Consider the following 13,622-nt stretch of genomic DNA (forward strand, 5'->3'; position numbering starts at 1 on the left):
CAGCATCCGTTGTTATCATCAATATACCAACTTGAAGTTCTACTACGCCGCGGCTTTGGTATTGACAGTCAGCACTTTTGTCATCTCCCACTTGCAAAGAGAATCCTAAGAAAATAGGAATAAAAATAACAGTCTCTCGTAAGTTGTCACTGACTGACTGACTGACTGACTGACTGACTATCTGTCTGTCTGTCTGTCTGTCTGTCTGTCTGTCTGTCTGTCTGTCTGTCTGTCTGTCTGTCTGTCTGTCTGTCTGTCTGTCTGTCTGTCTGTCTGTCTGTCTGTCCGTCCTCCGTCTGTCTGTCTATCCGTCCTCCGTCCGTCTGTCTGTCTGTCTGTCTGTCTGTCTGTCTGTCTGTCTGTCTGTCTGTCTGTCTGTCTGTCTGTCTCTGTCCCCTCTCCCTTCCACTTCTCTGCCCGTATTTCTCTCCCCTTCTGCCTGTCTCTGTCCCTCCTCTGTCTCTGTCACTGTCTCTGTCTCCCTCTCTCTTGCTCACCCTGCCACCCTAACTTGAATTCAAAGTACTCATACATAGATTTACATTTTGTAAATGTTGACGAATATAATTGTACACAAGTACTTACTATCAACTTCGTACAGCTGTTTACCATGTAGACCAGTACCCCTCAAGAACATACACCCCCTTTCTCCTGAGCCTTAATGTCAGGTAGCTTTCATACACGCAACGTATACTAACTATATACATACAGCCAACTGTACAAACTATTGGTAAATTCCGTATAAGGAATATTGCCTGGAGCTCAGAAAATCAACACGCCCATAATGTTGGAGATGACTCTGAGACGAAAGCGGTCGTTCACACATCCTGTACTTTTTAAACAGGACTTTTATCATTGGTTGCAGAATGTCGAACTCAACTGACGTAGCGTATGAACAAGAAATGTGTATTTATCAGGGCAATTTTTCATAATCACAAAAATCGAGTTCTTCGAGTAAAGATGACACGTCCTAGATGCATGCGTACTCTATTTCTTCTCAATCTTTGTCATATCAAATCCTTGATGCATAAACTGAAATAATATGGAGATGTAATAAAATTAGGGATCACCAAATCGCCAAATAATGGGAAAATTAGACTCGTGCAAAGTTTACACACTTTTAAGCAGATGTGTCCCTTATATATATTATAATATTGAGTTTAGCAAACAAACACGAACTGATCGAAGATTTGTTTGCTCAATTCTTGGCTCATCAATCAATTCATAACTGAAGCGATACTTGTGTTCACACGTAAAGCCGTTTTATGGGAAACGCCACTCCAGAATATGATGGCATTTTCGTGAACTTTGGGTTCTGGAGAATCACTTCACGATTGCATACAGTCATGATGTACTTGTATTTTAAGGACACGCATTGCCTTATGGGAGACAGCAGACATGCATACTTGATAGTAGCTGAACTTTAAATTTTCAGGACCCTGATGTGCCTTTACCCTCAAATAAAACATCCATTAATATTTATGCTCTGTTGGTGAAAAAGTATGTCTGATAACTCCCATGAGACAATTTTAAGGGGAAGGACCTACGCTGAACAATGAACGAGGAAAATGTTTCACCTCGGTTTACGTGTTTCTCCACAGTCGAGTCGAACGTAAGGGGCGGTCTATGGTTCTCATGACTCGCCCTAGTCTACACATGTGCACATTTCTTCATTCCGGCGAAATTGTAAAAAAAACGCCATCAACGACATGATTTGGAAAATATTACGTCACTGATTGTCATATGGAAATCTCATCAGCGCTACTGAGCGAAAATTATCGTTTACAGGGAAATGTAATAAAACTAGTGGTTCAAAGTTTAAATTTCTTTCTGACTTCAATTGTCATTTCTTTCAGACTGTTAAATTACGACGACTATGAATTAAAAGTATCTGCCTTTTTTTGAATACTTTATTTTTACAGACCAATCACGGGTGTTATGATGAGAAATATAGACCTGAGTATGAGCGCCCAAAGTGATATAAAATCACTCGAGTGAATCAATATTTTACAAAAAATGGCTTTTATTTCTCATAGTGGCGTTTAAAATTGCGTTCTTGTAGTTTTGACAAGACAATTACCAACAACCCAGTACAAATAAATGAAATCAACAAAATTCTGTCTCACATCGCGTCTTTTTCCGATCAGATTATTAAAAAAGAGAACTGTCTTTAATTTTTTATTTGTAGCCTTTAAGCTCTGTTTACACATCATATCTCTATCACCATTAAATATGAAATGAAGCCTGAGATAGTTTGACCATCATATAGTTACCAACATGTATCTTGCAATTGGTGTGCAGTATAATATGTGCATTATATATATATATACATCATATATATACATATATATTACATATACATCAGTATATGTAAATGTCTATGCTGGCGTAAACAGTACTTACATACGTATGTAGAGCAGTGTAGATACACAGTATCAAGCAAGGTAAAACAGAAGCCGTCACACAGCATTTCACAGTGTTGCGATCATCAGACGATGATGGAGCGTGAGACACTGTGTAACGGCTTCTGGTTATCTTGCTTGATATAATATATATATATATATATATATATATATATATATATATATATATATATATATATATATATATATATATATTTGCTTGGTACTGTTATATATATATATATATATATATATATATATATATATATATATATATATATATATATATATAAGCTTTGTGTAAGGAAAGTTCAGAAAATTTTGTAAAACTTGTTTTCCTTAGCTTGTCGTTCCACAACATTAAAAATGTGGGGTTTTTTCAATCTTTCTACCAGGGCATGTGAAACTGTATAAATTATTTAATTACATAGGGTAGTGAGTTCCAATAGGTACGTCATGTTGGCTTCTAAACCGGGGCCAGGGAATGATAGTTGATAGCGTGACACGAATGTCGTATCTTTCGAATTCAGACTAGGTCAAGTACCACGTGGACTTGAATACGGACCAAAACTTGTATATATTGACAACTGTATTAGAAAAATATAGTAGTTGATCTAATTGTTTACTTAAAGTGTAAGCTTATAATGCATTCTTAATCCGCTCGCTCAGAATTTTATTGAAGTTGTTTATTTATTTTGTTTTACTTACAATATCTTTAGATGTCATCGCAGTAGATGGTATTGATGCTATAAATGCCATTGTCTCCGAGGAGGAGGGGACGACGCGTAAGCACATTCCCATAGCACCATTCTCGAATATTTTAGACAGTGCCGTAAAGAGGGCTGTGGTTTACAATGTCTAGACGTCGACGTCGTACGTATTGACCCGCTAGTTATGATCATGTTACCGCATATGATAGCGCCCCCAATGTCATTTATCAAAATTACTTCGATTTTAACGTGTTCATATTATCCGCCGTCCTTGATTTATTCCTGTCAAGTGTATTGGGTGGTTATAAACTGTTCATAAACAAGGCTTATAAACCAACCTAAAGCAAGTTAATCTACAGTATACACTAAATGTTTATGTTTTCTTTTGAATTTAACATACCCCAAACATCTCATAAGTATATCATAGTCTAATATTTCAAAGTTTGTGTATATACTTTTCTTCAATAAATTTCAATTCAATTCAATTCAATATAATTATACATAACAACCGAGGATGTAACGGGGATGGGAAGAGGCCTTTGCAAAACAAAATAAAACAAAACCATGCAATCATTTCAAAACAGCACTGAAAATCATAGCAAAGAACAAAATGAACAAATTAAAGTTTTTAGTTTACTATAATGTACATACAATAAAGTGAAATAAATAATTACTACACATACAGTTCACAACAACAACAACAACAACAACAACAACAACAACAACAACAACAACAACAACAACAACAACAACTCGATCTTGCCCGCTTAACAACCACAAGACAAGACAAGACAATACAACACAACACAACACAATACAATACAATACAATACGATACCATACAATACAATGCAATACAATACTGTAAAAAGACAAGACAAGACAAGACACGATACGACACGACGGTGTCACGACACGACACGACACAACACAACACAACACAACACAACACAACACAACACAACACAAGACAACACAGCACAACACAACACGACACGAGACAACACAACACAACACAACACAACACGACACGACACAAGACAAGACAAGACAACACAGCACAACACAACACGACACGAGACAACACAACACAACACAACATAATACAATACAGCATACAAGAAATTTAAAGACAAACCAAGACATGTACAAGAAAAGGAACTGAATTCAATATGCATGAAACAACCAACGATATCCCTGCGTCATGTGTAAGCAGACGAAACTACGAAAGCCACCAGGTTTTCTTTTCTTTTCAAGAGTCCAATATTCAAACATTCGTTCTCAAAGTTATTGACATTGCTTGCTGTCCAAATGCTAAAATAACGTTGTTCGTCGCGACGTGAATGAAAATTAAAATGTTTCTGTCGAGGAACGCGTCGAGGTCGAATCCGATGCGAGTGCATATGTGAAGGGACGTGAAGCTTACAATATCCACACAAAGATATCGGATTTTAGAGTCAGATGTCATTTCTGTCACGTATGCAATGGTTTGTCCCCGACTACACTCTCATTCCAGCTGTTCTAAATTATGCGGTGATTTATCTCTAAAGGTTTATTTGGATTTATTTACAGCTGGTCGTCCTTCTAGTTCATGACCTAAAGTACACACGACTATTTCCAAAATCATCACTTGATATACCATGAATAATGTTTCGTAGTTTACCCACATTAATATATCAACTGCTGTGTGTACAGTAAAACTTATCGATATTTCTGATATGTCTGATAGGCGTATACGTAGGCCTCGTTAATTGTAAAGTGACGTCATTTTCAACTTTGTTTATCTTCGCTTGTGTTTGATTGGAATTGATAGGCTGTTGAAATCATTGGCCTTCACCCTTGAAAAACTCAAATGGATGTTATACTAAACGTCGAAACAAGACAAGTTTTCAGACGTACATTTTTTGGATGACTAATTTTTACGGCGGGATTTCAGGTGTGAAATGTAGACGGGATTTAATTTCAATTTCTTGGACGGACTGGTATTACGTGTTTAAATACATGCAACTTTAGAACCTCAGGGTGTATACATTGCATGGAACAGCCTCTATCACTTTCTTTGCGAGACATGCCAAGATATACTGCAGAGGAGTGTGTTCTATCTTTCCGTTGTGGTGTTTGAGGCCAAGTTTTTCCACCCAGTCGGATTATCGTCACTGATTTTGTGACAAAATTATCCGTGCACGATGTCATTCAATCCAGAGTTCCATGCGCAGGGACAAGTGGACTATTCAAATCCCATCACCGGAGAAGTTTCCGATTCCGGATGCCCGGGAAAATTTCGCCCGCTCGACACCGGATTGGAAAAGTTGAATCAATATGCCGACCAAGTCGATGTTGCTATACCTAGCGATAACCAAAATGGAACTAATGATGTAACCAAAGAAGACCAACCAACCACTGCTGAGACCGAGGAAGCCGGTCAACTTGACGACAAGCCGCAGACAAACGGCGATATTGACCAGGACGGGGCGGAAAATGAAGTACAAGTGCAAATTGAGGCCGGCGTATCAACTGATTTGGAATTGGAGGCCAAGCCAGGGGACGTAATTGATGGTGTTAAAGGGGAGGCGAAGGAGGAGGCGCTAAAGGTAGGTGCCCAAGTTGGTGAGATTGAAGTAGAGCAGAAAGAAATAGATGTTGACGTGAATTTGGAGGGGGCAGAACAAGTAGAAATAAAACCGGAGGACCAGGGTGCTGCTGTTGGTGTGGAACTTAGAAAAAAGGATGATGGAGAGGACCCAGCAACTAAGAAAGTTAAACGACGGAGCTTTCTTGAATCTTTGCACTTGCCGAAATTTGATTTTCCACCCGGTCGGAAGCATCATAATATTGGTACACAAACACCTACAACTGAGAAAGAGAGGGAAAAGGAAATGAAAAAGGGGAAGGTGTTGAAGGAAAAGAAGCCCAAGAAGAGTAAAGAAAAGCACAAAGATAAGAAATCAAAGAAACATGACGAACCTAAAGCACAGAGTGACAAAGATAAACCAGATGAGAAAGTCGAGAAAGAAGATGAAGAACCGAAAGTTGAAGATGATAGTAAAGAGGAGATAGAAATGGAGGTAGCAGCAGGTGGAGAGGTTGAAATTAAGGGAGGGGAAATAGATGTGAAAGTGCCTGATGTGGATGTCTCCAAAGAGGATCAAGATACCTCAAAAGAGGAGGGTGAAGTGAAGTTGGAATCACCAGATTTAGAGTGGGACTTGGAAAAAGAGATCAGATTAGTGGAACAAGAGTTTGCAAAGATTGATGACTTCATTGCAGATGATACTATAGGGGAGGAGGATAAGCCAGAGGAAGAACCTAAAGAGGAAATTGAAGTCAGACCTTCCACGCCAGAACCACCACCTGAAGAACCACCAGCACTACCAGAAAAAGATGTAGAAGTTAAGCCCCAGGAACCTGTGAAAGTTGTTGTGAGTACTGAGGTACAATCAATACCTGTCCCTGTGAAAGTGAAGACAAAACCTACCAAACCCACTAAACCAAAGAAACCAAAACCAAAGAAAACTGTCATCGAGACTGGCATTGTACGAACACTGAGTGACCCTTCAACATCTGATGAACCTGGTACACCAACAACTCCTGAACCTATGGAAGTGAATGTATTTCAGGAAGTTTCAGTAGTGACGCCTTCAATGCCAGATGAACCAGTAGAAAAACCATCTCCTGAAGCGAAAGTTGAAAGACCGTCAACCCCTGACATGCAAATTGAAAAACCGTCAACCCCTGAAGAACCTGAAGAAAAGTCATGGACTCTGGAAGTACCAATAGAAACACCATCAACTCTTGAAGTACCGGATGAGAAACTATCAGAAGAATTACCTGAAAAGCCACAAACACCAGAACTAGAAGTAAAAACGTTAACATTTATGGAGCCGGATGAAAAACCAGCAACACTTGAAGTACCTGAGGTTGAAGAAATATCGTTACCTGTAGTAGAACCATATGAAAAGCCATCAGCTCCAGAGGAGCCAGATGTAATTCTTCCCACAGGTGATGTAGATGTAATTCTTCCCACAGGTGATGTAGAGGTAATTACTCCCACAGGTGATGTTGACATAGTTACTCCCAGAGCCGATGTTGAAGTAGTTACTCCTGCAGCCGATGTTGAAGTAGTTACTCCTGCAGCTGATGTTGAAGTAGTTACTCCCACAGCTGATGTTGAAGTAGTTACTCCTGCAGCTGATGTTGAAGTAGTTACTCCTGCTGCTGATGTTGAAGTAGTTACTCCCTCAGCTGATGTAGAGATAATTACTCCCACACCAGATGCAGTGAAAGTACCTGAAGTGGAACCAATAGAGATACCAGCACCACCAGAAATAGGAGAGGTGACTGAAGTACCTAAAGAGATCACCATTGATGAAACACCAAGCCAGTCTGTAGAGGTAACAACACCAGAACCAATAAAAGGAGATGTTCATGTTACAGTAGTGCCTGGTGTAAAACCTGTAAGAGTAAAATCAAAACCCAAAGATCATAAAACTGTTATTGAGACTGGTATTATAGCAGGTGCTGCTGATGTAACACCTGCGACAGAAATCGTCATGGAGAAAAGGGCATCTGTATCCTCGGCAAGTAGTTCTGATAAAGATCATGACACTTCAAAGGAAATAATAGTCGAAGGGGAAGTACAGAAGCCAGTGAAAAAGAAGAAACCTAAAGTTGAAAAGGAGAAGCAGAAGAAGGAGAAAAAGGAAAAAGTGAAGAAGGAGAAAGACAAGGAAGAAGGAAAAGAAAAGAAAGAAATAAGTTTTGGCATTCACATCAGGAAAGGCAAAGATAAGGAAAAGAAAGAGAAAGTTAAACCGGAAAAGAAAAAAGAGAAGGAGAAGGATAAGGAAAAACCAGCTAAGGTCAAGGTTACAAAAGAGAAAGAGAAAGAAGAAGTCGTCAAGGTTACAAAAGAGAAAGAAGAAGACAAGGATGAAAAAGAGGGAGAAAGAGTAGTGGAGATAGAAACAGTTGACGTGGTTCATGTACTACCAGCAGTTGAAATTGTGCAAGTTGAAGTGGAAAAACCTGAAAAGAAGAGAAAACATCCCAAAGAGAAAACGGAGAAAGAGCCAAAGAAGAAGGAAAAGAAACATGATGACGAGGAGAAACAGAAGAAGAAGAAGAAAGAAAAGAAATCTGATGATGAAGAAGAGAAGAAAGAAAAGAAATCTGATGATGAAGAAGAGAAGAAAGAAAAGAAATCTGATGATGAAGAGAAGAAGAAACATGATGACGAAGAGAAGAAAAAGAAGAAGAAAGAAAAGAAACATGCTGAGGAGGAGAAACAAAAGGCAAAGAAAAGAAAAGATAAGGACAAAGATGAAGCAAAGGAGGAAGATGACGATAGTAAGAGAAAGAAAGAAGAGAAAGAGGACAAGTCACCAAAGAAGAAAAAAGAGCATTCAAAACCATGGATACTGAAACACAAAGGCAAGAAGAAAAAGGATGAAGGACAAATTAGTGGAGATATTACTGTTACACCTCCAGCTGTTGACATCCATGGTGAACTCGAAACTACAAAATCTGATGTTGATACCACAAAATCTGAAGGTGACACAACAGAGTTACGTCTTCTCAGTACAAGCACCATATCAAGTGAAGGGGATCATCTACCTTCAGATGGGGACTCCTCACGTCCTCTAAGCCAAGTCAGTGAGCCTGAGGGTGGGGATAAACCCCATCCTGCGAGTCCAACTTCTCCAGTAGGCGGAGGAGATGCTTCCATCACTGTGACTACCACAAAACCAGAGATTGATATCTGTCCCATCAGTCCTGTGTCAACTACATCAGATGATTCAGTGCTCCTCCCAGCTACTCAACACATTACAGCCGAGGAACTCAAAAAACCAGGTGAGTTACTTTTACTGTTTTTCTTGTTTATGTTTGGAATCTTGGCAGCATTGAAACAAAGGAAAAATGATGCCAGGAATCCAGGCATACAACTAAATTTATAATCAGAGGTACAGTTGTGAGGACTCTTGATTTGTTTTAATTGTTAATTTTTTTAAATATAATTTCTACAAATGAATGGTTGATAAATGTTGCCTTGGATTACCAATATAGCTAAATTTGGGAATGTCATGATGCAACATATTCATAATAGAACTGAACAACTATAATTATTTTATTGAAGAATATCTTGGTAGAACTTAAAACATGTAAGAATGAAACAAATATAATATGTAAATGTATTTTTTTTTACAAATGACCATAGTGAATGGCATTTCTGTTTGTCCATCTGAAAAAAATACTGTATTGATCACATGCTACAAACTAGACTGTCCACTCTACGCTTCACAGAGTTTGAGAAAAATGTTAAAAATTGAGTGAAAATCAGACTTTTAGAAAACTATACAATTAAAAATAGAAATGTCATGATTGCAAATTGCAAAATAAAAATGAAGGAAAATGATCAATATAACCCAAATATACATATTTTGAAAAGTGTGTAATCTGAATTAAGTCAATTATTTGAGCTGGGAATGAGAATTTGTCGCACAGAAGTGAAAAATTGTTATACAGGATAAAATGTATTTAATGGAACATGAAACTTTTAAGATAAATACACAGTGGTATACTAATATTCAGTATTTTTAAACTAAAACATAATCTGATTAATTTATGTAGTAAGTTGTTCTGTATAGTCATAATACACATCAGCTTCTGAAAATTGACTGAGTCACTGTCATGTCAGCTGTGTGTAACCCATAGCAACCAGTATGTTGTGACGTGACATCGTATGAGGTTAGAGAGTTAAATGGGAAGTTGTAAGTTGTATTTACATGTAATTGAACTCACTGTTGGTTTCCGTCTGTCAATTTGTTCTGGCCTCCGAAGGTTTTGTCTTGGTGAAATGTTTGGCAATAACGTTTATCAGTATGGTAAGTCACAAGTCATATGATAGTATGAAAATTAGTTACATATGAGAAATACAAGCCAGTCTAAAAGTTGACTGATATTTGAAATTTTTGTAATGTTTAGACTTCATTATATTAGACCAGATAGTCGTGAATGATGACATGCTGAAATTGTATCACTTGCTACAAATCTGAGATGTGTACCGGACCAAAAGTGTTGTGTTAAGACATTAGTGTTTTCATTTCAGACCTTAGTGTTAACGTTCACAGACTTAAGAGAAGTGTAAAACAAGTTTAACTTTATCTCCTAACTTTGACACTGAATTAGTTCTTTTCTCTCGTAAGCACTATTTGTTTTATTTTATTTGTTGTAACATTCTGCAGCTGTAACAGAGGCATGAATTATAATTGAGAAGGGAGGGAGGATTACATTGCCTTGAGGTTATCGTGTACATGTTATTTATCTACTTTGACTTTTAAAGTATCATGTATGTACAAATATTAAACGCTATAGCCTAGGTCAATATTTTGTTCTGGACGTCTTCATTAAAAATTAGGGAAGACTTAAGGTATTTTAAGGGATGTAGTCACATGAAATTAATATTAGCAAAGACTTGACCTGGGCTATAAAGAGAATGTTATCAGATAGAAGTTAAGGGAAGATTAGGGACAGTGTGTGACATGAAATGAACAAAGGCTTGAAGGAACTTTAGGGGAACGGAATTTTGATAAGAGATACTGTCACATTAAAGTTAAACTTAAACAAGCGAAGACTTGAGGGTAATTTTTTAAGGGATATTAGATGTCACAATGTTTGACTGCAGTACTTTTAACTTACGAGTTTAATTTCTACAGTTACATGTGCACTAATTCTGTTCAATGCCAATTTGGCAACTAGATGAGGGACTTATGGAGGGGGGGGGGTGACTAGAACTTAATATTTTTCATTGTTTTTGAACGTGATATAGATATGTTTCTCACAATGTTGTCTTGCTTATGGTAGATTCCAATAAAACTTTATGTTGATTTACAGATGGAAATGATTTTACGTTGTTCTATAATGAACAGAACAAAATTTTGAATTGACAAAATTGGAGTTCTATTCTACCATGGAAGGACTGTCAATGTCTAATAATGTAAATAATCTAACTTGAATGATGCGACCTTTTCACACTTAACACAATGAATTACTGTGTACAATTTTTAAGTGGTAGCTTTGGGTCCTACTCATAATGTATAGCTTTGTAATTGTTCGAATAGAATAGTGAAAGTAAAATGTTTAAAAAAAACCCCACAAAGTACTGTTCAACTTTAAATCCCTTTTCTTATGACCAATTATTTTGTAAATTAGTCACAAGACTACAAGCAGACTGTATTACATAAACAGTGTGTTTATTTGGATGTCATTACAGCTGTGTTTCTAGTAGTTTAGTCTTAGACTAATAACATTCAACTGTAACATAGACTATTTAAAAACTAAACACAGGGACCAAGCTGTGTCCATAGACCCTACACAAATAATATGCTATGTCCCAATCTGAAGTACACATGAGTCACTCCCAACCTGACTTTTGTGCATTATAACTGATGAGTCACCATCATTCCTTTGATGTCCCACCCAATATCAAATACAAATTAAATAAACTAAGAAAATGATCAAATATCATCTGTGTAAACAAAGCATATGAAACAAGGGATATTTTGACATCTGGCATATTTGGTTATTTTAATCCCAGTTTCATTTTATTTCATTTTAATTCAAATCTGTGGTATAGTTACAAGTATATCGCATCAAGTTCATCAACATGTACATGTAACTTTAGAAAGAAAACTTATTTGATAATTTCCTGTTCACTCACTACATGGCAATATCACGTACTTGTAGAAAAGTAAAAACAAAAAGATGGAAACAGAAAGGGAAATCAGGTAAAATTGACGTCATAGTTTTCCTATAGGTTTTACATACCATGAATTGTTTTTGAACCAGTATAAAGTTACTGGGAAACTCTGGTAGATTCTACCTACTTCTATAATGCTCTTTAGCAAAAACACTGACATCAGATTAAAAATGCTATTAAGGAAAGACAGCAGATATCAATTAGTATGGAACCTAGTATCTTTATCTAAGTTGTCAATTTGTGGTCATGGTTTGATGTGGTGAGAATTAGACTGCAGGGTGAAAGAAATTATGTAAAATATTGACTATCAGTTTGAAACTGTGTCGAGGTACCAGTGATCTTTTGGAATGGGTGGGGTAAACTGTATTCAGGAATGTATTCTATAGCACTTTGGAATACTTGGCAACTTTAATTGAGATCATCTATGAATAAAAAATGGCATGGGGTTCATTTTGCAAGCAAGGAAAATCTTGGATTCTGTCCAGTTTGTATATTTTGTTCAAAATGAAAATCACATGGTGAAAAGAAATACATTCATGTTGAACTGGAATTTTTCCTGACAAACATGGAGACTTAATTGCAAATGTGATCACACGTTTTTGAGAGTGCACCTGTTGCTGAAATGTCACATGTTTAGACTTTCTTGAAAAAAACAATTAGATTTGAGTAGGTTATCCAGGAAAAATGTTGAATGAATTCTGAGCTAGTGAATGAAGTATTATTTTGTGAAAGATTTTCTGAAAATCATGAAAATCATGAAAATTTTCCATTCGTTCCTGTGAATATGCAGGGTGTTATAAAATTAATATGGCTTACTTGATGAGCTGAACTCTGTCCACCAAACCCTAATTTATAATACTATAATTTATGGTTGCATTGATAGTTGAATCTGCTCATAGGAATGTAGTAACTTATAAGTGAAGTCACGTAATGACATTATCTCATCCATCCTTTACAAGGATCTGAATGTACGTGGATTAAAATGGAAATTTTTGATTTGTGTACCATCTGATGTATAAATCCAGTCGTAACCATCATTGAACATCACAAAGTCAGTCTTGTGACCCAGACAAAACAGGTCATGCAGCTAGAATGAACTGCAGGCGTCCACATAGTGTATCACAGTGCTGACACCATGCCAACACCAAATAACATATTACTTTGTCCTCATGCAACCAATGGGTCTGTTAACCAATATGTCATCTTGTGCTCCATACCCTGATGTAACTTCAGGACCCCTGTTGTTGGTGCTTGCATAAGACATCTTACCACTGTATATGAAATAGCCAATTTATTCATTTACAAAATTTTGTGATCTCTTCAACACTTACATAGGCTTTGTTGCATTGAATTGGATAGTTCTCTTGTAATCCTGTATTTTACTGTCAGTGTAGCTATGAATGCATTAAAGTGGCCATATGGATGAGGATTGGGTATTTATTTTGGATTATTAATTTATAAAACAATTTTATCATGGATTCCTACTTGAAAAATCAATATGAAACAACATTTACCAAGTCCTTGTTTGTAACTCAAAACATTGCAAAAGATTAATAAATGTGTAAAATCTTTGTTATTGTAAGTACAATAACAAACCTTTTACACATTTTTTATTGAGTTACAAACACAAACTTTGTCAGTGTTGTTTCACATGACAAAAATTGTTTTATAAATTAAAAATCCAAAATAAATACCCAATCCTCATCCATATGACCACTTTGAAAGGTAGAAATATAAACTTTTAAATCATTTTTG

The 13,622-nt window shown here is 36.7% G+C and overlaps 1 protein-coding gene across 1 annotated transcript in view; it reads left to right on the plus strand.

Annotated features, from left to right (window-relative positions):
- The first annotated feature begins 5,185 nt into the window (after nt 1-5,185).
- LOC144446470 (uncharacterized) overlaps nt 5,186-13,622 on the plus strand; it is a 58,191-nt gene continuing 49,754 nt past the window's right edge. The window contains exon 1 of the mRNA XM_078136236.1: nt 5,186-8,962. Coding sequence (XP_077992362.1) covers nt 5,299-8,962 — 3,664 coding nt within the window. The 5' untranslated portion in view covers nt 5,186-5,298. The remainder of the gene's footprint in view (nt 8,963-13,622) is intronic.

The sequence above is a fragment of the Glandiceps talaboti genome, chromosome 15 (genome assembly GCF_964340395.1).
Source record: "Glandiceps talaboti chromosome 15, keGlaTala1.1, whole genome shotgun sequence".
Classification (NCBI taxonomy): Eukaryota; Metazoa; Hemichordata; class Enteropneusta; family Spengelidae; genus Glandiceps; species Glandiceps talaboti.